The sequence below is a fragment of the Phasianus colchicus genome, chromosome 21, assembly GCF_987193195.1.
Source record: "Phasianus colchicus chromosome 21, bPhaCol1.hap1.1, whole genome shotgun sequence".
NCBI classification, from domain to species: Eukaryota; Metazoa; Chordata; class Aves; order Galliformes; family Phasianidae; genus Phasianus; species Phasianus colchicus.
This window is the reverse complement of record NC_143456.1, coordinates 5,878,317-5,905,362: the sequence shown is the minus strand read 5'-3', so window position 1 is coordinate 5,905,362 and position 27,046 is coordinate 5,878,317. Positions and strand designations below refer to the sequence as shown.

The 27,046-nt window shown below is 47.0% G+C and overlaps 1 protein-coding gene across 1 annotated transcript in view; it reads right to left on the bottom strand.

The window, feature by feature from the left end:
- The window catches only part of LRRC75A (leucine rich repeat containing 75A), a 47,212-nt gene that overhangs the window by 5,524 nt on the left and 14,642 nt on the right, over window positions 1-27,046 (bottom strand). The window contains exons 2-3 of the mRNA XM_031591743.2: window positions 26,022-26,150; window positions 13,490-13,602 (exon numbers count right to left, since the gene is read on the bottom strand). Coding sequence (XP_031447603.1) covers window positions 13,490-13,602; window positions 26,022-26,150 — 242 coding nt within the window. The remainder of the gene's footprint in view (window positions 1-13,489; window positions 13,603-26,021; window positions 26,151-27,046) is intronic.

The window sequence follows — 27,046 nt, the reverse complement described above, 5'->3', positions numbered from 1 at the left end:
TGCCTGTTCACCCTGAAGCCTTGCAGCCTGCAGAGAGGAATTCTCTGCAGCCCATTTTGGGGCAGCCCTGCGCTGGGATTGCTAGCTGCCTTGTATCTGCCCACATCCCACTTGTCCCTCAGGAAACGAGCAAACCAACCACAAACATGATTAATAAAAATAGCTCTGGAGGCTGTGAACTGTCTCACGGCAGTGAGTGGGGTATGATGTTAACAAACAGCTGTAAAAACTTCTATCCCTGCCACGCGTAATAAAATTTGCCACAGAACGACCCCAAATCTCTTATAGGAAGATCTCAGCATTATGCAAATCCCTGTGAGTTACATTGGAAGGTCACTTACACCCACTTGGTTTCATCCTCTTGCTTTATGGGGGATATTCCATAGGGAAAGACACAGCTTTCTTCCCAGATAGAAACTGTATATGGGGTTTTGATCCCTGTGATGATAGGGTTGGGCATAAAACCATTCCCTAAAGCCCTGATAATGCTTTGTTCCCCCATGCAAAGCAGGATGCTGGTTTCTACTGAAAAAGCTTTCTCTGACAGCTGGTTTGTGTGCAGCACTACATCAGCTCAAAAAATGTTCCCATGGACAAGAATGTTGATGTTTAGATCAAAGAGAACTAGAAGAAAGGGCTTTCCTTGTCATTTAAATTCATGACATCTCCTTAAAGCAGGATCAAGGACACGCAACGCCAGCGTGTCTCATAATAAAGCGTAATTGGAGAATTGAATCACTTCTTGGAGGGCAAAGGAATCAAGAAACAAGAAGAGGCAGCCCCAGAGAGTGAAGAACTGCAGTAAGAAATGGAGATGATGTCACCAGCGAGCAAATTTTCTCCAGAAATGCCAGCGAAAATTACTGAACATGAGATGACATCAGCCTTGAAAACATGCCTCATATTTTGGGCATTTACCTTTTCCAACTTTTCCTCATAATACGAAGTTGTTAAAACACCCAAAGCTACAACAGCCTCCATCAGCATTCCTCAACTCTTTGCTGTGATGCTTCAGCAGTTGGGTTTGTGCTTTGCTGATTGCCATGGAAAGGGTGAGGGATTTTGAATGGTGCAGTCTGATGTCTGGCTTTCACAGCCTTTGCAAATGAATAACTGGGAAAAGATTTCACTCCTGTCCTTAGAGAGATTTGGGGTAAAGAGGATTTTAAAATATAAAAATACGTAACGTTAAAACTCCTTTAGAGCTTACCAATAAACACTTGAAAAAATTCCTAAGTCTTTACTATTAAGAAGGAAAGTACCAGTGGGGATTAATTTGTTTAGTCTCTTCTTGCTCAATGAACTTTTTGCTGAGGCTTGCAGTTTTCACACCATTACGTGCCAACATCCCTGCTGTCAGCATCCTTCCCCTGTTATTGGAATTACAGATCAGTCCTCAGCTGAGCACTGAGAGACATGGGGAGAGGTAAGGCACAACACCCAGCCTGCAGCTCTCCAGCTGTGGGCTTCACTCCTCATTTTACCCCATCAAGATGATTTTTTCTTTTCCATTTCTAAAGCAGTTCTGGCTGCTGGGAACCATCTGTAAGAAAGACATCACAAGACAGCCCTAAATTCTATTGCAATGGCAGCACTGAAGACTGAACACCTGATTTCTCTGCTCTGGCTCTGCATTTTTCAAGCATGTCATTAGGAGCACAGCTGCAGGGTGTTCTGCAATTTTCTCCCAGATTTCCTCTTGCAGCAAGCAGGATGCCCAGCTCTGCATGCAGCACATCTCCCCTGCATGCCCAAGAGCAGGGCTGCTCCAGGAATAGCTCTTTGTTTTCTTTTCCAAATCCAACTGAATTTTCTTTGGCTCCTCACCAAGCTATGCAGGCCTGTTCCTCTCTGTTGCAGGCTCAGAGCTCACTAAATGCATGGGATAGTCAGTGGGAAGTGTCATTTCTGGGCACCCAAAGGCATCCCTTGCACCTGGAAGAGCTGACAAGGGTCTCAGCTTGGCCACAATGCATTAGTGCATGGGCTGTTGGCACCATGGAATATTTTGAGTTGGAAGGGATTCATAAGGATCATCAGAAGAACCTTGACCAATAATTCCTTCCCATCACAGTGAGATAAGTTGAGGATCTCTGGTTTACATTTCATTACTGATTGCCCCGTGCCCATATCATCTCTCTGTGGATAACCACATTCTAAAAGCTCATGATAGAAGCAATGAGAAGAAGTCATTTTCATCCACGGGTGAGCACTGATCCTCATCTCCCATCATCTCCTGCATCACTCGATGGAAAGCCATCCACTAGAGAGCAGTGTCACCCAGCCCGAGGTGCCTACAGGCCACACATCACATTTACAGCTGGCTCTAAATGCACCTAAGCATCCTAATATTCCAAACTATGTGTGCGTGGAGGAAAGAACCTGGTATTTTGAGTGCAGTGTCTCTTTAGGGAGGAACAGCATTCAGATGAAGAGAACTAAAGAAGCAAAGACCCTTAATTTGATGCTTATAATCTCCCCACATGCCTCCAATTTCTAGAAACCTGAGGAAAACCCATATGAATCCAACTCCCAGAGCTCACACCCAGGCTGCTGGGGAAGCAACTGCATTTGGGGGATCTTTGGTGACCTACAGGCACTGACAGGGGTACACAGCAGCAGCTCCCAGCTGGGTGCGTTAAACCAAGCCAAGGGTCTGGGATGGACCAAAATTGGATGGTTGGACTTGGTGGTCTTAATGATTCTGACCTCAATGATCCTATGGAAAGAGCACCCATGGCTGTGGGTCAGAAAACCACTCCATCCCTGCACTGAGATCACTGCTGTGCCCATGGCACTGCCTGATGTTTAGCAGAAGAACCCAATTAAACCTCTAGAAGCAATGAGACTCTCAGAAAACGAAGCGTTGTTAGCAGAAGAAGCAACTTGATAAATATCTCCAGCAGGGATAATTAAGCAGAAGAACAGCTTTCATTTGCACGTCTCACAGCCAGCTCCTCATCGTGGTCTGGAGCTGAGGTTGGATCTGAGGGGAAAGCAATCATTCTCTATGCAAAAAAACACCATTTATGTGTGACACAAAGAGGGATTTTTCCCAACTTGTTTTTTTTTTTTTCATTTCCTGCCAAACAAAATTCTAAAAATAAGCATTTGGCATCCATCAAAACACTTTGCTGTAATTACAGCCCTATTAAACTTCTCGCAGAAAAATGTAAATATTTCACTGTTGGAGTACTCCTTTTTTTTTTCCCTTCTCTCATTCTCCTCAAAATGAAATGTATTTATAGCCTTCCTTCTCTGCTACATTTTGCACTCAACAAACCTGCATTTTCCTATAGAGAAAATGTGCTGGAGTATTTCCAACAAACTCTACTCCGGCGTAATAAGAAACTGCAGCTGACGCCCCATTAATAACAGGCATTTGAAGGAAAGGCAATTTGCACCAGTGCCAACAGAAAACCAATCAAGAATTTAAAAGAAAACAACATGTTGGGTTTGTTGCTTCTGTAAATGACCTCCTGGAAGAGAATTTGACCAGAATTTGAATTTGTTCAAGTTTGCATTAAACAATAGGAATATTTTCTTTAAATTCTAGCATAGAATAATAATAATAATAATAATAATAATAATAATAATAATAAAAGCTGAAAAGGCCCTCGGAAAGGGAATTTTAAAATTGAGTGTATTAAATTAAAAAAAAACCCAAGTCCTGATTGTGTTTACATGAGCAGTTCCCCAGAACAGAATAGGGAGCTTGGTGAGAGCCAATGTGATCGGAATAGGAGACCTTTGAATTGGGTTTTAGTCCTTAGTGTCTAAAGGGAAGAGGCCACAGGAAAGGAAATCATTAGTAAATTGATCATAAAAGCACACTATTTGCTGCCAGTGTTTTAAAAACAGATCTGAGATGGTAAATGGAAAGGCAGAGGGAAGGAGAAGGAAAGAAATAGGGAGGATGAGAGAAAGGCAGGGGTTGGGATGGATGGGATGGATGGGATAGCAGAGGCTGATGGTTCACATGTGGATGGAAGGGGCTGGTGCTAATTATCATCATCTGTTCCTGCCTGGGAAAGGTTCCACAAAAGGACACAGAAAATAACACATAGAAAACTAAACAGAATTTCACTGGAGGTTGGATGATCACCCTTTGTGGAGCTTATTTGCCCTTCCTGCTCCTTAATATGAGTCACATTCCACCAGCACCAGGGGAAGGCAAACAAGGTTGATGTTTGAGGCTGGGGATGGCGAGGAGCTTCAGCTCTGCTCCTCCAGCTCAGTTTTCTCACCAGAAACCAGCTCAAGGAATCCAAAAAAAAAAAAAGAAATCCCCTCTCCCAACTGCTCTTCCTGCAATTAGGGAGCAATCAGCCGCTAGAGTTACGCCTGGGGTTTCACTTTCCCTAAACTGTTTATTTTATTGGAGCACAGATCACATTTGGAAGAGTTTGGGCAGGCAGGGGTCCCCCATTGCCTCTACTGTGCTGATGAGAGCCAGAGCACAAGCAGCAGCCTGGCTCCCAGTGCTCTGCTCCTCGCTGGGGCTGATGCCTTTGATTTACAATAAGGGAATTGAAGCACTGGAGATTGCCCAGAGAGGTGGTGGATCCCCACACACACAGTCAGGCTGGAGGGACTCTGAACATTGACCCTGTGCATTGCTGGGAGTGGGACCAGATGGCTTTTGGGGGTCCCTTCCAACTCAAACCATTCCAACCGTTAAGCTTGGTGAAGAGCTTCAAGATCATTTAGTCTAACCATCCATCCATCCCACCAAATAGAGTTATGGAAGCATTAAGGTTGGAAAGGAGCTGTGGGCACTGGGACCTCCATGGTGAGAAAGGCTCCATCACAAGAGTAACTTGCAGCCAAACAAAAAGGAGGTGGGCAAATAGAGGAAAACAAGTTGAATGCTCTTGACCCAGCCTTTGCCCTTGCTGTTTTCCTTTTAACAGACCCTTTCCATGAGCCTGGGGTGCAGCCACTGCCATTTCTGGGCTCGCAAAGCCAAATGGAAGGAAACAAGCAATGAGGAGCATATTTAACCAAGCCCAAAGAAAATACACTCTTCCAGCAGAGCTTCATTTCTTTTGGCAGACCGTTGCCCCACTAATGGCGGGGATTTCAGCCTTCATCTCCCTTAAGAAGATGAAAACAGAGCTAATATCAGTGGGGACGTGAGCTGCCAAGAATTCCTTTCAGCTGGGCACAGCAGAGGTAACACGATATGCTGTTCCATGCAGCAAAGCTCACACAGCCCCTCCTGAGCTGCACATTGTGCTGGGCAAGCAGGAAAACCACAAAAACTTTCCCCCATTTTCCCTCTCTGCCTGTTCAACATCCTTGCTTTTCTGACACGAGACAGGCCCTGCTATCAGCTGTATCAAACTTTGAAGGCTTTGGAGAAAAAAAAGAACAAACACAACCATGAGCTTTGGGATGCCCTCTCCCATTCAGCTTCCCAACTGCAAACATTTTGCCCTTTCTTTCTGTTTTCTGTACCCATTGGTGATGATATTTCACATGCTCTGAGCCAGCTTTTGGAGCAACGCTGGAGAGATCAGCACAAACCTTCCCAAGTAAACTTACCTATATTGTGTGCACACATATACATATATTCTATTTTCCAGCCTTCAGCACAATGAGCTGCATTTTAACACCCACTGTCCCAAATGACCAAAAAGCTGATGAAAGCAGGAGCAGCTCAGTGATGTGTTGGCACGATATGCAAAAGCCAAACCACACAGTTTGGCACTGAGGTGCTGGCAGCCCCTTTCTGGGATGCAGAAGCCCCATCTGCCCTGGGTTGAGCACTGCCAGGATGGATACATGGCCACCCCAGATGGGCACATGGCATAAGGGGCTTTTTTCCCCCCATTTTTTTTTCACCTATTGGCACATTCAGACAAGGGAACACACTACATTTAAATTACAAAGCATTTGACTTGAAGGAGATAAGTCCCACATGTGTATGGGTCACTGCAGGGTGAGCTGGGACCTCACCATAGCATTTTCATCACTCCCAGCATTATTTAAAGCATTATTCTCACACAAATTGAGCAGCAGCAAACCCAAAAAGCTGAGCAGAAGCATAGCCTCGAGCCCAGAGCTCATGTGATGCATGAGCTCACCCAGCACCTCCATTTACTAACAGTGCACAATGTGAAAGGGCTTTAAAACACCAGCTCAATGCTCTATCAAAGCTTTATCATAAAGCTTGATCCTCTTAATTGGGGAACATAGCCAGGGGCTGCCCAGGAGCCGGCTGCATTGGGCACTTCTTGCAATGGAATGGAATAGGGCAGCAGCTGCTTGGGACAAGGCAACCCATCACGAGGTGCTTGGAGGGTTTCCAAGGAGGGGAGGAAGTGTGTGGGGGGAGTTAATTATCTCAGCAGCCAGTTCCTCATTTAATAACAATTCCTTTTAGTTGCTTTCCTGAGTTTTGAGGGTGGATTCAGACGATGCGCTGAAAGCAAATCTAATTTCCACTCCCTCCAGACACAGAGGAAGTGGAGGAGTAATTATTAAATAACAACAACAAAAAAAATCTAAATCACACTTTTAATAGTCAAAGCCTTTTCTAATCAGGCACAGAACCAGGAAACACATTCAAAGAGCAAGGGACATCAGTGGGGCTGCTGATTCTCCTCACCCACCCAGGAGGAAAAAGGAAAGGACCAGAGCACAGCTCCAGCTCCCTTCAAGCCAATTATCACCTACAGATGTTCCCTCCAAGGAGAGGAAAGCCTTGGTTCTATAAATCACCTCCTTTCACCTTCACTTCCAGGAAAGATTTCTTCTCCTTTAGGAGATTTTCTACCACTTCTGGCTGTCAGTTCATTTGTTCAAGCCGGGAAGAGCGAAGGCAACGCAAGCATTTGCCAAAATCATTATTTGATAGTGGAAAAAAATAAATGGTGCTCCACCGTTTGGGTTAATTGTTTTAAATTCTGGAGCATCCCAGTAGGTTTGCATAGGGCAACACACAGGGAAAGGGCTCAGTTTACAGTGATTGAATGGAAAACACAAAGCCCCTTCCAACACTACATCTCACGCGCACCCGGATGGCGTTTCAATATGCATGCATAATTTACTGTTTAGCTCCAACAGGCTTAAAAATTAGGTCTGTGTGGCAGTGGGAGCAGCCCCAGCGAGCTGTGATGTGTTGCTGCAGGGCTGTGTGGGTGAGAGGAACACGAGGCAGAAATTGGAATCAATGGAAATCCTCATTGCTATGCATGGAATAATGACCACGTGTTTGTATGTGCCACGCTCTGCAGATGAGAAATCCTGAATGCTGCATAGAGAAGCACTCGAATGCTGGGAGATGCTGAACCAAGGGCATTAAGTCCCACTGCAAGGCAGGGCTCTGGCTGCCCTGTGTCCACGTGTCCCATTGCACAAATCCCAGCCAAAAATCAGGCTGTCACCTTGCAAAACATCCCTACCAGGAGTTATTTCAGGCAGCAGAAAGCCCTTCAAAGAGGCACTTGCTGTCCATAAGCAAAGGAGTGCTCTCCATAGCAGTGGCTTAGGCACTATTTCCAAGTCAACTGATACCAATTCAAATTAGTGCCCAGCTTAGAGTAAACGTTTGTGAGTTGGATGGATGCTGCACAGACCTCACATGGCACTCAGCCCCTTTCTCCAGCTGCCATGCCAGAGTGCTGCATACCCATGCTTGCCCACGTTGTTCTTCCCCCAGATTTGGCTGAAAATTTGCAAATTCACACCCATCTCACACCAATACCTGCTGGCATTCCCACTTTCTGAGGTCTTGAAAGAATCCCAGGGCAGCCACAGCGCTTTCTGATGGACACTGTGCTCCTTTTGCCCATGGCCAGGAGAGCTCTGCAAGCAGAAACTCATCAGCTTCCAGAAGGCATTTCTGGAGGTGCAGTGTTGGGATTTGGCCTGTTCAGCCATTGCTCCATCTGCCCCAAATCCCATCAGTCCAAATATCCTGAAGCTGCAAAGCCCCAGCACATTCATACCATTGAACACCAACAGCATAGGAGCTGGGATGAACCTTTCTTTGGACACCTCAACCCAATTCCAATGCATGGTTTTGGCATGCAGAGGGGCACAGCATCCCTTGCCCCCACTGGGGCTCATGCTTTGTCCCAGCAAACTGCAGCATCAAAGGCAGCACCACATCCTTCAGAGATGTGCTAGGCCATGAACAACCTGCTGGGTTGCAACAAACAGCTCAATGGAGCAGCTGGCCTCTGCCAGATGATATAAACTTATGAGCATCTGGGAAATTAAAGCAGTACTTCCATCTCTGTTGCACAAAACGGGCCCCAGGATGAGCAGTGCTGGCTGGGAAAGCTGAGGGCAGTGACCTGGAGCAGTCCCTCCCACCAGATGCTGCTGCAGAAATAATTCATTTCCACCCTACAGTTGCAAATCTGGTGGCCAGATAACTCCCAGTGGGAACAAATGGTGGAATGGGGAATTTGCCACCTGCTGATCCTCTCTACTGGAATCTTTCTAGGATGCGTTGAAACCCCAAGAATCATGGAATCATTCAGGTTGGAAAAGACCTCTCAGATCCCTAAGTTCAACCCCACCCCACCATGCCAACTGACCACATCCTTCAGTGCCACATCCCCACAGTTCTTAACACCTCCAGAACTTCCTTCTGTTTGTTTCTAGTTTGCAACTTGCTCACATCAAATCTTTGATGCAACAACAGCACAACTTGACCCCTCTGCTTGGGTCCAACGTCCTTTTGCAATGTACTATGGAAGGGGGGGAGGCAGGCAGGTTGACCTGGTCTATCTACACCTTGCAAAAATCAAGAGCCACAGGTCAAACTTGTAAAACAGGTGAATTCTGCCTTCTTTTATAATTATGAAAACATTCTTTGTTTCAAAGAGATCATTAAGAAGTCCTTTAAGCGTTCCTGGTTTGCTGCCTACTGCAGGTATCTGCCCATCAAACACCCAAAAGGTCTGAAAAGAACACATTTAGTGCTGTTTTCCAGCAGAAGAACTTCAAAATGCCACGGGAGCTGAAGAGCAGAAAGGTCACAGAGGTGGGAAAGCTTAAAAAAAAAAAAAATCCTTCAAATGCCAGCTGGCTTTCCTCCTCCTTCCCTACAGGGCACGCACAGCACTGGCTGAGCCATGCAGCTCTGCTGCTGCTTCCTCTGGAAGAATCGTGGCTTATCGCCATTCCTCAATGCTGCTGCTCTTACAGCCAGGGCAAGGAGTGTTGAGAGGTCACGAATAGGGCTGAGCAGAGTGCTTTGAGCTGAGAGCTTTGCTCTAGGAGAAAAGCTGAGCGAGCCGTGGTGATGCATTACACGGGATGCTGAGCGCACCCAATGCTCAGCATGCAGCAGACCAAGCACCCCAGGGGACCCTGCACGTCCTCCCCTTGTCTCCCACTCTCCCAAAGCTATCACTCCCATCCATGTCACACCAGGTATTCCCATCCAACGAAACCATCCTGCTGTTCCTAGATTACCTCATCTGCAAAACCCAGGGGACAGCATGACACGATGTGAGACTCTTCCGGTGGCCATTTGATTTTTCTTCGCTGTCTCAGCCAGGTTTGAGAGCCAAAGCACAGCAACACACAGATTAAATCCTGATTTCTTACCCTCTTAATACAACCAATGGCAAAAATATAGTATGATGAAGTCAGGCAGACTCTCCTGTGCTTTTAAGGTAATTAACAAAGCACAGTATTTCTAAAGCTCCAGGATGCACATGGGGATGAGCTTCACTCTGCCCCAGCTCCCATTATAATATCAGGCACAGCAGCCAGCACTCAGCTTCTGCCTGGAAACGAATTGCTTCTGCCTGCAGACAGCCTTGGAAATCACCTGCACCGACTACAAAGCAATCAGCAACACAGCCCAGCAGCAAAGCACTGTGCAACCTCCCAGCATGGATTTTTCTCCATGTGTTGGACCACACAGTCCCCACTCCACCTCCTCTCACTGATGGGTGGAAGCTCTGAAGGAACCATTTGTTGCAAGAGCTTTAACTTCTGCCATTGCTCGCCTACAGGCTCCCAGCACTGCTGAGGATTTGCATCCACAAACATTTGCTTGCTCTCTGTTTACAAAAGGAAGGGCACATTATTCATGCACCAGGCTTCTCCTTGTCAAAACTGTTGATTTCTTTTTTCCCCCTCTTGAATTGCTTCACAAGGGCTTTGTACAGAAACACGAGCAGACACTGCAGCAAGCACGAGCAATGGGCAGCCAGCATTCCTCTGGAACAGAAATGTTTTGTGCTCTTGATGAAATCAAGAGTGGGATTTGAAAAGACCTCTAAGATCATCCAGTCCAACCATCCACTCATCCCCACTGAATAGAAACAGAAATATTACAGTTGGTAAAGACCTCCAAGATCATCTAGTCCAACCACCAATCCACCCACCATCATGCCCACTAAACCACAGACTCATTAAGGTTGGTAAAGAGCTCAAAGATCATCCGGTCCAACCATCCACCCATACCACTGTGCCCACAGAACAAGTGATGGAACCAGTAAGGTTGGAAAGGTGCTGCAGGCATGGGGACCTCCATAGCAAGAAAGGCTCCATCACAAGAATAACTCACAACCGAGCAAAGAGAAAGTGGGCAAATAGAGGAAGCCAAGGTGAACACTCTTCACCCATTGTTTCCTACCGATGGTTAAAAGCTGCTTAACCTCCATGAATACACTACTGGGTCAAAATACACTTCTGACAAAACCCAACATCAGCAGACCCTCTTTCACTTTCCTCCCCTTCCTTTGGGCAGGTTGAAGGGGGCTGTAAGAAGGAGGGACAAGTTCTTGAGCAGGGTCTGTTGGGATAGCAGACATGGCAGCGATGGGCTGATGGTTGGAGTGGATGATCTCAGTGCTCTTTTCCAACCTTTATGAGTCAATGATAGGACAAAAGGAAATGGTTTTAAACAAAGAGGGGAGACATAGATTGGATATAATAAGTTCTTTACTAGTAGGGTAATGAAGCACTGGCTGCTTAGAGAGGAGATGGGTCCCCATCCCCGGAGACACCCAAGGTCAGGCTGGAGGGGCTCTGAGCACCTGATGGAGCTGTGGGTGTCCCTGTTCATAGCAGGGAGTGAGATCAGATAGCCTTTAGGGGAGTCTCTTCCAACTCAAATGGTCCTATGGTTTCTCCTCAATGTGTATGCATAGAAGCTCTTATCTAAAGGCACAATGCATCCTAACCAACTTGGTTGGAAACATTGCTTGGGCTCTGCCTGGAAGAAGGGATAAAATGCAATCCTTCCTGCAAAAGTTCAATTAAAACATTTCTGATGGTAAAACATGCAGGACACTTTTCCCAGCCATCTCAATGAGAAGAGTCACCTGGCACTGAAATGGTGCTGAATTCTCCCAAGGAAGAAACTGACTGTTGTTATAGCAAAAAGAAGGAATTTTCTGACCCTAAAGAAAAATTCCCAAGCAGCTTTGACACTGAAGCTCAACAGGAAGCATTCCTCCTCAGTGAAATGCATTTTACTGGCGTGTTCCCACATCTCCTGTAATAATACCCTGGGAAACAAAGCACAGAGGGGTGGCACAGCTGGAGGGGTCAATTGGTTTGAGGAGAGCTAGAAGGGACAGGATGGGCATGTGGGTGCTGCAGATGGGAGCTGGGAGCTCTGCCTCACACAGGGGCAAAACACCTCCAAGCACAGCAATGATAGCAGAGTAGCCAAGTCCTTAGCCATGGCAAGCAAAGATGAACCCAAATATAGCAGCAATGGATGCAGAAACAAAGGAAAAAACCTGCTTACCTTTAGAAGGCCCCAGATGCACAGAGCTCTCCAGCAAGAGATACCTTTGCTACTACTGCTAACCCTTAAATGAGGTCTGGGAAGGGGTGGATCCTGGCTCCATGCTTTCCAGTCACTCAGGTGAATTGCTTGCACCTGAGCTCTGCTGGGTTGGCCCTGCCTTCCCACCATGTGCTCAATCACTGGTTCAGGCTGTGACTCAGCCTTTCCCCTACAGTGGGCATGGTGGGGTGGGCTGGGGATCTTAGAGGTCTCTTCCAAACCTAATGATTCCATAATTCAATGAAATGTATGGCAACAGCTATGAAATACCTGCTTGCTGCATTCACCCCATTCACACCAGCACCCACCCAGGGAGAGAAAATGCCAGACACTTTTATGATTACACACATCCTCCATCTCAAAGATTCACATCCCATCCAAGTTAAATTTCCTAACTTGTCCCGAGAGAAAAATGATGGATATTGAGTCACAAAACTTGCAGAACTGAAGAAAATCATCACTGCAGCAAACCATGAGCCAAAATGTGCAAGATGGGCACTGGAGGAGAGCAATAGCATCCTGCACCAGTGGGGTGTTCCCTGGGGCCTGGGGCAGTCCCTTAGCCAAACCCAACAGCTGTTGCAATAACATCACAGATCAGCATTAACAAGAATATTCCTGGAGTGAACTGGGAGCAATGTCATTTTTTCACTGAATGACATTATAGCATGAGGCATAACGAAGCTGGAATGTGTTCTAGCATTGACTGGCACTATTTGTTGGGCAGAGATGAAGGGATACTCTATTTAAACTGGAATTCAGCCCAACAAGACAGAGTCATGAAACAATAAAGGGATTTTGGGGCCAAAATGGAGAGAGGTGGGCAGGAACCACATAAGAGAGGTGGCTGCAGCTTAGGGCTGCTGACAATTGGATTTAGAGAAGCAGCGTGGGCATTACAGCCAGCTGCTAAATACACTGCAGAGCAGAAGAGGAGCGGTGTTGGGTTGTGGATGGCCAAGAGACACATGCAGAAAAAAAGTGAATAAACACAGTATTTGAAAATCCCTTAAGCATCTGACAGCAAAGCTGAGTCAAGCCAAAGCTGGGGACAGGATGCCCTTGTAGGTCACACAGGGCACTTGCAGAGATGGCAGGGTGCAAGGGATGCTGAGCCAGGACTGTGGGAGACGTGGTCCTAATCCTATCTGCCCCCCAGTCCTTTATTCCCTGAGCCTGCTTTCCTCCCCTCTTCTCTTTTCAGACTGAGCTTTCTCATAGGATCAGTTTCTTGCTATGGCTATAGATAGCATCTGCTATGCCAGGAACCAAAACTCTCTTGGGATCATAAGCAAACACCTGGATAGAAATCCTAACCCTTCCAAACTGCAGTTTCTTTTGCATTTCTCACTTTTCTCACTTCCTTCAAAAATTACATATGTAATGCATCACCTCATTGAAAGCAAAGTGACTTTTCCATCTCCATCAACCTCTTTCAGACATATTAGGTTCCAAGCATCAGATCATCATTGGCCAAGATCTTTGCTGAGAACCAGGGCATTGGTTCATTTATTGCCCATTTATTCCCATGATTGGGCACCACTGGGTTGATTTCCAATGCAAACAAGGATGCAATGGGGAAAGGAAAGTGGAAAATGTGAAAAAAACCAAAAAGCCTCTGGTTGAATGTGAAGGAACTTGATGACCCAATGATGCATGGGGAAAAAGGGCAGGGATGGAATGGAGATCAATGGGTGACTTTGGGAGCCGACTCACCAGGACTGCGGCTTCCTTTTCATGATGCCTTGACGTCTCCACTGTGAGTGGGGGCTGAGGTGGTAGGTGAGCTGCCGGCAGAGCTTCTCCATGGCCCCAATGTTGTCTCCCTCCTGCAAAGACAATGGGAAGACAGTAGGTGAGGTGGCTGCACCATGATTATCCTTGCAATGGGATGCTCTAGCCATGTCACAAGGGACCATGCTAAAATTGAAAGGAAGGAGGACAAAATAACCCCAAACAATGATTGCTAGGATGCTGCAAGGCCTGAGTGATGCACCAAGAGAAAGCACATGCATGGACATTATTTGTTAATGAGATTCTTCTGCAAATCCATCTCCAAACACAGATGAAGGCTGCAAGCAGCAGCTGGCTGCCCTGCCACAGTCATAGAATCATTAAGGTTGGAAAGACCAATAAGATTATCCAGTCTGACCTTCTATTCATGGCTGTGACTGCTCTAGACCATGTTTCTCAGTGTCACATCCTCACTTTTCTTGAAAACATCCAGGGATGGTGACTTTACCACCCCCTTGGGCAGCCTGTGTGAATATCTCACCCATCAAGATTCATACACAAGGAACTGCCCATCACATATCCATTGCCATTGACACCATTTTGAAGAAGAACATGAAGAGGTTTGGTGAGCTGATGGAGACCTAAGGGAGTGTGCTCACCAGAAACTCCCCAAATATCTATTTGACAGGAAAAAGAGCTTCAAGGAAAGCAGTGATTTTGATGGAATCTTCTCAATTTCAGTTAAAAATTCCATGCAAAAGGACAACATGAAAATGAGAATGGATCGACTCAAAAAAAAAATAAAAAATTAGTATCTCTGAATTTGGTCTTAGGAATTCGGTCTCAGCTCACCACTGTTCTTTATTCATGCTGATTTCTCAAGGTCCTGCCCTGTGACATGGGTGCTACTGGAGATGCCATGTCTCACCCATCAGGATGCCCAGTTATATCACCACCCTCCCACCCCCTCCTTCAGTCTGGGAGCCATGTGCTCTGTAGTGTGATTTATGCAATGCTTTCTCCCACCTCACCTTGCAGTCAGTGGAGCACGACAGGCTCTATACAGACATTATAAACGTTATATTAACCAAGGAGCCAACTGGATTTTGACTAATGACATCTGGGTGTGCTGGGAAACAATTCCATCAGTGAATTCTCAAGTGAAAAAAAAACCAACAAAACAAACAGAGGGCACATCTGCAGGAGCAGAAATATCAGCATAGGGCTGTAACCCCTATTTTTCATCACCATATTTAACATCACGCTTCACTTTAAATAAGGGGTTTAATCCCATAGATTTTTATTTTGGTAGATGTCACTGTTTAGCACTGGGAAGAACACACAGCTCAACTCAGGGGCTGCACTCTTGGTTTGGATCTGCCCAAAGCCACCAGGACCCACCACCATCAGCAGCACATGGGACAGCATTACTATGGGGCTGGGCCCTAAAACCCATGTACAAAAGTCACCCTGTGCTTCCCCAACTCGAGCTTCCCAAAACCTGCTTGCCAAAGCAGTGACACAGTTGAAGTCGTGCCAAAATCAGAGCTGGACGCTCACGCTAACAGTTTAAACAAAGTGTTTTTCACTGTTTATTATCCAGGTCTATTAGGAAATAATCAAAGCTGGCACACGCCCTGGTGGGACTGAGCCCAAAGGTTTGTTTGGAAACTGATGCAGCTGAAAGAATCAGTGCAGCTCACTCGTGTGGAGGAAGTAGAACCTCGCTTCCCTCTGAATTAAGTGCTGGGCAGAGGGGCTTTGTGCACCCACAGCAATCCCCCCACTCTTTCTCTACTCAGCCCATTCTAGGGCTGGGTTTTTGTGGTCAAAGGGCATGAAAAATCTCAACCTGGAAGAACTGAAATGCACAGCACATGCTTTCCAGTGTGGGAGATGTGATGCTGAGTGTGGGACAAGTGGAGAGCAGAGGTTAGACCCCTCACAGGGCCCCTCTCCCCTCCTCCAGCCCTTGGAGGAGGAGATTCATGAGGCTGCAATCCCTTAACCAAATGCAGCTGGGGCAGCCATGGCCATGCTGCCTTCCTGGTGTTGTGATGGGAAGCAAAGGGGTGACACCATGGGAAAGCAAACATCAGAGAGCTTTGTTCCTGCTGGGGCTCAGCAATGGCCAGATCCCTGCATAGAATAACCCAAGCTGGAAGGGACCCACAGGGATCATTGAATCCTTGAATCTGGCAGGACCAGAGCATGTTGGGGATCATGAGCACAGGGATCCAGTCCTGCTGGCATCACTGTGATGGGACCACACTGTCATATTGGGGTGAGGGTAATCCCAAAAATGACTCCATGAGAAGAGAGATGAGGTTGGATAATAACCAGGTGTGGGCTTGAGCTGGGAGGGAGAGCAGTGTCATGGGCTTGGATGGGAAAGGATGCACAAGGCTGAAACTGTCAGGGGTTCCACAAATATCTGCCCACCTCCCTCCTCGTAGGGCCTTGCAATAAAGACACGATAGCAGATATAGGTTTGTTTTCATTAAGAAGCCAACCATCTACTCCTCCCCCAGCAGCAGAGCCTGGGGGGCAGCCCCCTGTTAAATGGGTCAGCAGTAATGACCAGAGAGCTGTGACAAAGCCCTCCTGCTGCAGCACAGCGGGGCGCCGGCCCAAATTAGAACAATTAGCCATGTCCCACAACAGGTTTTCACTGGCATTATTACACAATCTCATGTTGCTGTCACTCCCAATCAGTCTCCAGGCAAGAAAAGGTGCTGCACTGCACATCTTAATGCGCGACAAGTCCCAGATTGGCCTTCCAAACCAGGATTTGGGCTTAATTAAGCTCTGCCTGTGCACAACCTACTGTAACCACTGCCCAGGGAAGCCACACTCATCCTGGGAGCACATCTCTGCACATTTGGTGCACAGATCCCCAGCCATGATGTTTTCCTTCCATATGGGTCAGGGGATGTTGACCCTTACAACATGACCTATTTCACATCCCTAAACAAGGGAGGAGCTGACAGATTTCCCCCTACACGCTCCTTGCTTTGTCTTAGGTGATTAGCTAGGATTGTCCTTCCTTTCCTTCGGGTTATTTGTAATAATCCAAACTGTTTGGATTATTAGTTTGGATTATTATGAAAGAAAAAAAACAGTCAAGAGAAAAAATCATGCTCAAAATGGTAAACAGAGCTATTACTCAGTAGCACAAAGTCATAAAACAGCGAGAGATGCTCTAGAAAGCACTGAGACGGATCATCCTAAATGGTTTTTGGCACACATCAGAGCAGTTCTTACAAATTAGCAGGCAGCCAAGAAGAGCAAACCCCCAGCAAACCACGCTGGGATTAGAAAGGAATGGCAGCAAAACAAACCTGCTCCCACCTCATTTACCTGCAAACACGAAACGTAAAACCCCGAGCCAAGGAAGGAAGACTTTTCTTTGCAAAACACCAAAGAAACAAAAAGTGATTCAGCCACTGTTTATAAAGATGAGCAAAGAAATATGTGTAGAAGGAAAGGGAAAGGTTTCAGTGCTTGGGTCCCTCCCTAAATACCTCAGCAGTGTTTGGAGTGGTGAAGCCAGAATCGTGATGCATTCAGTGGTGACTTTTTATTTCTTTTGACATTTGGATGGCTGCAGCAGGATCCTGGCATTCAAAGATGCCTTGACTGGCTCCTGGGCTTGTCACCTACATCCCTTCCTGTGACACCTATGAATGACCCTGCCCCAAAGGATGTGCTTCCCAAAGGGCTTTCCCCACATCCTGCTTTGATGAAGCCAGCACTGCCGAGCTTAAGATGCCTCCCCTTTCAATGCAGTCATGCGGAATTGAAGTCATCTAATGGGTTTTGAAGTCATCTAATGGGTTTCTGGTTTTCTTTTTTTCCCTCCGTGTTGAAGCACAGGGCTGAATTGCAGCCTATTGTTGCTTGCAGACATCTGCAGGCAGAGCAGCGCCAGATTTGCCTTTTGAAGCCCAGAGGGACTTTTATCCAGCAGTCAGACAAGTCCTCTCATCCTGCCTAACCTCCCATAGGCACACAGCCCTGGGCTGCCCACTGCCTCTGACCCCAACAAGATTGGGACCGGCATCATCCTATGGCTTCTGTAGGAGAAGAATGCACCCCTGAATTAATTTGCTTTATGAAATGGCCAAGAAAGGACCAGCTGGAAGAAAATGAAGGTCTCCTGTGTGAGAAGATTTGCCTTTTTGCAGGAAAAAATGCATTTCTTTTGACATGGGAAATTCAAGTTTGGGATTGCTGGCCCCTCTCAGTGTGGCTCCAGCAGCCATGTCCATCCCAAGCTCCTCTTACATCCCATCCCATCATCCTCAGAGCAGCAGGAGCCTCCAAAAGTCATCAAAAAGTCAAGAAAAATAAACCAGCTCCAAATTTCCCACTGCTGAAGGGCACTTGGTGGTGGAGCCAGCTCTGTGGGGTGCAGGATTTGGGCCATGGGCCTGGGAACAGCAGGCAGGACCCCATTCACCACTGGTTCTCCTTCTGGGAGCCAACCCCTGTTCTGCAGTTTTGTATTTTACAGTGAACACTGCTCACTTCCCAGGAACACAGCAGAGCCTTAAAGATGAGCAGAGCATCCAGTAAGATGCTACATCTTATTTCAAGACATCTAACACAGGGATGTTTTTGTATGCAACTATCTGAGATAATAGGAAGGGGTTTGTAGGAAATTCTACTGAGAATTCTTTGAAAGTTGCATAGAAATAGAGACCCATGTAAATAAGAGTTGCACAGAAACTGCAGTGCAAGCAGAACTCCAGATGCTGTCTGGATAAAGGATGTTGGATGAGGACAACTCCCTTCCTTCTGATGTACCCAGATGGAGAAAGAGCATCTGGGCACTCATCTGTGGTTATCACCAGGTGCTGAAGACCATCTCAATTAAATCTTGGCCCAAACTGGGACCTGGTGATGCTGCAGCAGTAGCAGAGCACTGAGAGGATGCATTTGCAGAAACAAAGACAAGAAGTAGAAACCAATTTTGCAACCCTAATGCTACCATAAGAAGCACTCAACACTTGCCTTGACAAAAGGCTGAAGTACAACACGATGGATTGGGTGTTGACACACTGAAATGAAAAGCAAGGTACAATGGGGCTTATCAAAAGGACCAGAAGTACATGATGAATGGGATTGCGTTGACTCAGGAAGTCATTTAAGAGAATTCAAGAGTAATATTACACATGGACTTTGGAGAAGCAATTAAAGAAGGCAATAAAATTCAAGGTGAAGGATGGCCCTGAGGGGAGCATGTGAAATAAAGGGAAATTGCAGAACGGAATACAACAATCTTGTTCAAGATCTACTGGAGGGCACCCAGCTCAGCTCCTGCTGCAGAGGATAAATGAGCAGCCATCAAAAACAAGGTGGGGAACAGCCAGGGACCTGCACTGAGCACTGAGCTTGGGATTCAGTTCCATGTTAGAAACCACTGTAATATTATAGAATGGGTTGGGTCAGAAGGGACCTTAAAGATCATTTAGTTCCAACCCCCTAGAACGAGAGCATGGGAAGGGGAGATCAAGTCCCTGCTGCACTGGTACCAAATAACCCAGAGTGTGAGGCAGCGACCTGCTGGACTTTGCCCAGAAATCACACTCCCTGCTATTCAAGAGCAACCACTGAACTTCACTCTGGCAGCTCTTCTATCTGTAAGACTTTGACTCTTTGCATTTCCTTCATTCCCTTTCCCCCAGCAGAGACAGGGCAGCGGTGTCACCCCTGTGAGGAGCTGTCACATGCGTGTACCCTGGGGAAGGACACGAGAGCACATGGCTGCTGCTCTCTCTCCATCAGCACGCCAGTCCTGTGGCTTCTCACCCACCCCAAATCCACAATTCAACAAAGAAAGTGAAATCTGGGGCACAAGCAAAACAAAGAGCGGTGAGGCGCTGGCACAGGTCGCCCAGAGAGGCTGTGGATGCCCCATCCCTGGAGGTGTTCAAGACCAGCTAGGATGGAGCAATGGCCAACCTGGTCTAGTACCAGGTCTGGAGGATGGTGGCCCTGCCTGTGGCAGGGGGTTGGAACTTGATGATCCTTGGACTCCCTGCCAACCCAAGCCATTTTATGATTCTCTGAAAGAGATTTTTCCGCATGGCTCAACTCCTCTGTCCTTCTGCCCTCATCTTCCCCTATTCCTCAAACACTGGGGAACTGCCCCTGCGATGGAATCAAACAATTTTTTACAGCATCTTTCATCAATTTGGATGAATACTGAGCTGGGTTTTTCTTGCAAATCCAATGTGCCCATGGCAAATTCCTTAGCAGCATGCTATCAACACTCTGAGCTTGTCAGCAAATCCTCCTTATTAAACCATCCATTTCTGCAAACCCCTGCTGCAAGCAGACCATTTACTCACTTAATATTCACATTTGTAGGAGTGAGGCTCAACCAGATATTAAAACATCCATCCACGTGCCCAAGGCACCCAGGACAGAACCTGTGAGCAGCCATCAAAATCCCAACACGTGCTCCAGGTACACCAACACCACTCCCATGAGTTGCCAGGCAATCAATAAGCTTCCTTCCTACGTGGTAAATTATGTTCTGATTAAAAGCTAAATGAGCTGAACTCCAATGTCAATTACCGTCAGAAAACATCAATAAAACACGTTGTTATAGTTTAATGAGCTACCTGGCTCTCCATCCATCATTTCCCTCAGGGACACTGGGTTTTATCTGCAGAGGCTGCAGGTGGGGGTGTGCAGGGTAGGAACAGCTCAGTCCCATGTTGGTGGCCTCATCCACGTGGCATCAGCTGTGGGCAAAGCTCCTCTGCCAGGGGTGAGGTGTGGGGGGACACCTCCTGAAACACGGCAAAGAGCCCCATACACCCACAGGACAGCAAACACTCTTTCAAATTATCAAGCAGCACATGGTATTATTCACAAAATAACCCGTGAGTGTGCCAGCTCTACTGAAAAAAGTTCAGCAAATGCCTTCTTCCATCATTCATCCTCCTTTGTCAAATGTTTTCCAGTCAATATTCCACATGTGAGATTCTCTGGGAGCAAGAGGCAGGATCAGAAAAAATCTGCTTGACCCAAGCTGGTTTGATGGCATGGATTGCATATGAGCACCTCTTTGACATGCTTCCCAGGAGCCATTTTTTGGAAGAGAACAATGCACTGAGTAAGAGACCAGGGATTTGGCTCAGATATGGGGTGGCCGAGCCCCAAATAAGACAAATTGCTGAACCCCAACCCATCAAACAGATATTACAGCCTTCCCCAGGAGCTTTCACTACACCAAAAGGGAGCTTTGTTAGCCATTACCAGGATCTCATGGCATTTTGTTGTCCACCGTGAAAGAAGGCCACCGAGACACGAGACAAGAAGAGCCCAACCATGGGCTTCAATCATGCTCATCAGTGAGAATCAGCAGGAGAGCCAAAAGTGGGCACACAGCAAAGGCAGCTTGGGTCTATCATCTGCTGGTTGGGTTTTCTCTAGAGGAGAAGTAGTTGGGAAGAAAAACAATGAATTGTTGAAGAAAAGATGGAACATTTGCTGGGAGAGCATCACGAAATGTCTTTTGCTTTGGGTTCCTTTAATGGAATCACCTGCTCCAGTACCAACCAAAGCTCTTGCACAGCACCTGACATTTTGGAGCTCTGCAAGATCTGTCCCTGAGCTGACAAAATCCACCCTGTGGCATTTGGGAGGGTTTGCAGATGCTGGTGCAGCTGTTAGGAAAGGTCAACTTATTGTTATGGGAACTGAGCCGGCGTCAAGATTTTGAGTTGAAGCAATGCAAAGCAGAGAAGAAGATAAAAAATTGATAAGAATGACCTTGCCATACTGCACGGGACCAAAAGGATGAGCAGGGAGAAACAAACATTTAAAATTTATTATTTTTATCCTTTGTTAATGCAAACCTCATCCAGCTGTTCCAATAACACGAATGTGTTCAATCCAGCCTCCTACACTCAGAATGGTGCTGTGCAGCACTTCAAGACTGTGGAATCACAGATTCCCCATTCATTGCCCCCACATGGTATCGTTTAGGTAGTGAGGATGTGAAAGGCTCCTTTGTCTCCCCACGCTGCAGCAAGAGCTGCACGTGCTGCCGGGCCTTCGCCCAGTCCCACAAATGAATCAGAGCTTTTAAATCCAGGGGAATTCTTCCTGTTGCTGATAACACCACATGTGGATGGGTTTCCCCTGGCTCTCCTACACTGAACACGCTGAATAGCCATCGTGTGCAGAAATCTGGAGCTGGGTTTCTGATTTCCATAGGGAAAGGTAAGAAAGAGCGAGGGACATTGCCTCCCTCTCTGCACCCCACTCCATATTAAAAAAAAAAAAAAAACAACAATTTTCCCCAGCAAATTTGCTGGCATTGGTGCCATCACAGCCCATCTAGACCTCCCCATTATTCACATTTAGCCTTGATGTTAAAATAATTGCAAAGTGCAATTGCCTTCTGTGCAATTTTCTCATGTTTCCAAGGCACTCTGCTCAGCTTTAGCTCGTGCACAAAGGCTTTCGAGAACACCTCTCTTTTTATAAAGAGCAGAGGGCACAGCCCTTTAAATCGAGATAGAACCAGAGTTGTTAGCAGAGCCTGAGCTTCTCAGCCAGCTTCATGCTGCAGGATATTTTAATGTATTGCAGATGTCTTAAATACCCATGAAGTGATCTTCAGACTTGGAGCGAAACTGACAAAAAAGAAAAGCTAAGCTATTAATACAGAATACAATTGACTTAACTGGATTCTCTTTGCTTTTATATCAGATATTTGGGGAATTTACAGGTCGATGGGTCACCGCTTTTTAGTAGCTTATCCTACTACAAAAATGAGTGTGACATCAGAAACTTGTCAGACAATTTGAATTCAAGAGCAAATACCAACAAGCATGGTGGAGGAGTTGGGTTATCAGCTTGGTTTTGATGGCCATGGTATTCCAGCTGTATTCTCTCTGTATAAGCTGAGTTTGTTAATACAGACTCACCCACGTGTCACAGCACACAGTGCTGTAAATAAGAGGAAAGATGCTCATGTTCCTTTCAGCACAGCTCCATCAGAAATAACACTGCTTTAAAAATGCAGGGCATCAAAACCCAACATCATCTGTAAGTCAAATCCTCGTACCCCAGGGCCGAAGATGAAACAGACCATTTCAATCAGGTCGTGATAACTACTACTTCTTTATGCACTTTTTCTTGCTTTCATGCTTGATGATCCATATAATCAAACCCACACTGCAAACCTGATCAATTTAGAGCTCACACAGGGAATCTGAGCCAGGGACCCACGGATTCTCAAATGACACAAGGTGAACAAGAAAAGAGATCTTCACTCTGTCAGGCCCTGCACAAGCAAATCCCATCCTGCTTCCCATCTCAGCCCATCACCTTCCTGTTTTCAGTGAGGAGACAGAAGTCCACATTTTCATGCTGGCTTGTTTGTCCATATCCAGTACGCTACGAATGGGGTTCCATTTCTCACCTCTCTTCTCAATGGGCTTGCAGAGGAGCAGCCAGGCAAAGCTGGGTTGGGAATAGGTTTTTGCTCAGCTGCTTTGCCAGCCCTTGGCACCACCATGGGCAGAAATGTCTTCTTGCAAGGCCAGCCATGGGACAGGGATAAGCAAAGCCAGCACTTCATCTTGCATTTACTCCAGCTTCCCCACTGTAAGAGCCAGAGGAACCACTGCCCCAAGGCAACAAGGGGAAAAGCAGCTGTCCCCCAAGGCTTCACTGTCTGTTCCTCCTCAAGCCCTGCTCGATGCTTATCCCACACCCAACAAGTCCTCAAGCAGGGGAAAGCCTGACTCACCCACTATCACGGTCATCAGTCATCCATACACATGGCTACTGTCTATGGAAAAAAGAAACCGCTTTAATTTTCCAGCAGTTTATGGCCAGATATTCCTGTTGGCAAAAAGAGCTGGGTTTTTTTTTTCTTTTTTTTTTTTTATTTTGCTAGGGCCCTTTGCTCCTTGCACACGTGTGTTTTCAGCTCCTTTGCCAGGAAAAATCCTAAATGGGTGTAAGGAAGATTTGGGGCACTGAGTAGCCCACGCCTTGTGGTGTTGCCACCACTCTCTGTTCCATTTTCCCATTCAGAGCATGACCCTGGACAGGCAGACATTGCACCATAGTGTCTGCAGTGCTGCAATCACCTCTTGAACCCACTGGGGGTTTGGCAATGGCTTGACTGTGCCCAGGGCAGCAGAATTGCATTCCCAAGCATTGCGCTGGCTCAGTGCCACGGTGCTGGGGAGAAAGAGAAACTGCAAGATAAAATACACAGCCCCAAGGTCAAGGCTGTGAGGAAGAAAACACTTGTTCAAATGTCTTTGATTGTATGCAAACGTCACTCAAATTACATTATTCATGTGCAATAGAGGACTGAGCAAATCCAGCCCTTGACCTCCGTGGGTTCCAGAAGGAAACTGGTGCTCCTCTAGCAAAAGTCACCCAAACTCCAGCACCTCAGAGATCTCACAAGTGCAGAGCCCAGCCCGTGCTCCAAACACGTGGCCATCCCTATGAGAGCAAACCCAAAGGGTTTCCATGTTTGAGCTCTCCAGCCTCCCCCACCCCAGGCTGAGCATTTCCCCTCGCTGCTGGTTTGAATTTGCTCACTGGAAGCAGGAGCTGCTCAGCCACGTCAGAGAGCCCAGGCCAACTTTTCCTGGCCATGCAAAGCAGAACGTGTTTACCCAGAGCTTGGAAAAACCCAGTCCATTTTTGTTCTAGCTGGGAGGAGAGGCCAAGGGGTCACCTTTAAGCTAAGGGGTGGTATAAATAGAGGCTGAGCATTGGGGTCTGCATCAGTCCAAGCTTCCCAACTCTCTGCGGGCAAGTTCACAGCTGCCTCACCCTATATGCATGTATAGGAGATCTAGGATGTATGTATATTTGTGCCAGGGGATGCTATGGATACCTTTGGCTCCTGGCCCCACGTTCCCTTGCTCTCGTGTGAGGCTGCCAAATCTCTGCCAAAGAAATATAGGAAGAGCAAGAAATCTGGAGTCAAAGGGCTGGAAAACAGCCCAGGTGGTGAAGGCATGCAGCCTGCTGGGGGACATACAGAAAATCAGGGGATGAGGACTGTGTGCATTCAGCAAGCAGCATCCCATGCAGAAGAAGAGACCCAGTGCTGCATGGGCTGCCATTTAAACGTGTTTGAAATCAGTTTCCCCCATTTTTCAGTAGAGGTGGAGGCTATTATCAAGTGAAACACCCACAAGGAATAGCAATGAGTAAGCCTCATGTATTTTACAGAAAATGAAAGGGGGAATGCTGCAGGTCCAGCTAAGACCCCTGCATCCTATGGATGGTCCTTTCCCAAAAACAGCTTACAAACAAAGCACGTGCATGGGATACAGAGTACAACACGTGTGTTCTTGGCAGAAATTCAGAGGCCTGATGAGCTCATGCAGAGAGACACACAGTCCCTCCAGAAGCACTGGGACATCTGGGGTGCACAGGGTGGTCCCCATGCTGGGCTGGATCTTGCTCTGTCATCCCCCCAGCTGTCCCCACAGCTCTACAGAAGCTATTGGAATGCAGACATCCCACCAGGACACCCCTAACTCCTCCTCCACGCTTCGCAGAAAGCATCCCTCAGCCTCTTCCTACAGCTCACATCATTTCTTTTAAGCACAATTTGATGCACGACACGTCGCCAGGACACTGCACGTCGTTCTAGGAGAGCTGTGCCATCCTCCTAAATTTACAGGTAGGTGATTGAGGATGGGAGATTAAACCCCCAGATCTGCTGCATCTCCTGCAATCATGTCTGGTAGCTGGTCTTCCCTCCTCCCCTTTCCCCATTATCCATTGCATTCTGAGCAATCAGACGTCTCCTAACACTCTTAAGCCTACGCTGTTTTCTGGATCAGACACTGACAATATTGCTTATTTAAAAGGAAAGCCTGGGGAGAGAGAAAAACCCTAATTATCCTAACAGCCAGCAGCCACGACGCAGAGCCACATTTATCATAGAAGAGAAGCGAGCCAGCATGGGATTTCCAAAAGCCCAAACACTGCTATTGCTGCCAGGGAGCAAATGGGGCTGAAGGGACTGAAAGCTCCCATCTGTGTGGGGTTGTGCTTATGGCAGAGCCCAACCAGCAGCCCACAGATTGGGTTTGTTCAGAAACCCGTCCTTGCAGGACAGCCAAGGACTCTCTTTGTCATTTGGGGTCACGATAAATATTGCACAAGGGTGAGGAAGGATCTGGTGTCCTTGTAAGGCAGAAATTGTTCCCAACAGGACAAGTTCTTTAGCACAGAAATGAGTAAAAGAAAGCAGAGATAACATACAAAACCAAGTACCAAGACCCAAAGGACTCACATTAGGATAATGTCACCACAGTACCTGGAAAGCTCACTATCCTACACTGAAACCACAATGACTGAGCACATCCTCTCTGACCAAAGCCCCATCAGCACTGAATTAAGGAGGATGCCTTCTGCCTGGCACTTGGCAAAGCCTTATGCTTCCAGTAGAGACATTTTCCAAGCCAGCAGCTGTGGGCTGTGACGATGCCGCATTACCTACCGGCTTGGGGCAGTGGATGTACCTAGCGAGGCTGATGATGAGGTCATGAGTGATTGGATCCACCAGGTTCCGAAAGCTGGCGTATCGGTAGAGGACATCATCCAAAGAGGTCGACTCCATTCCTAAATCCTGCAGAGACAGGGTACAGAAGCAACGTTAGACACAACACCAAAGGCAATAACTAGCACGGATCTTAAATTCCCCTGCACTGGTCATCATAGAATCGTTGAGAATGGAACAGACCTCTAATAACATCAAATCCAACCACCAACCCATCCTCACCATGCCTGTTAAACCACAAGGAGGGAGGAATGAGGCTGAATTTGCAGGAAGGGAAGCAGAAGGATAAACTCAGGAGCTGTGGGGTGATGAAGCGCTGGAGCAGGCCGGGGAAGGGTGGAGGCAGAGATGTGTCAGGAACAGTTCAGATGGAGCTAATGCTGCCCTGGGGAGGGTCAGACCACTTGAGGGCCCCTCTAAGGCTATTTTCTCCGATTCTCAATCTTTAGACATAATAATTTGAGGAATTTTGGCAGAGAACTCATCATTCTGTGAAAGACATTAGCGCACAGGGACGAGGAGAGGAAGGGTTATATATAGTGTATTCCATTTGCTTCAAGTATTCCATCTCCGCAGTGTTTTGCTCTTCAAAATCAGGCAGTACAACTGCATTCGGATGAATGCACATTCCAGCGAGGTCTTTCCTGACACCCCAAGACCTGAACAGCTCCCCAAGAAGCCTCAGAGTAGAGATGCAGTCTTTACCCATACAAGAGCAGTAGGGTTGGATGCATAGAGCAGGGGGACCCACAAAGCCAAGTCTTCCAGCCCATCCTCGCAGTAACGTAGGTCAGACTAGGGGATCCTACAGGTCTTTTCCAACCCTAATGATAATATGACTGAGCAAATACCAGGTCAGAGATGGATGTGCAAACAACACTACCATAGGGGCTGATTTTGGGGCTAGGCAGCAGTAATCCCACATATGCTGTTTTCAACACACAGGGATCTTTCAGGATCACACC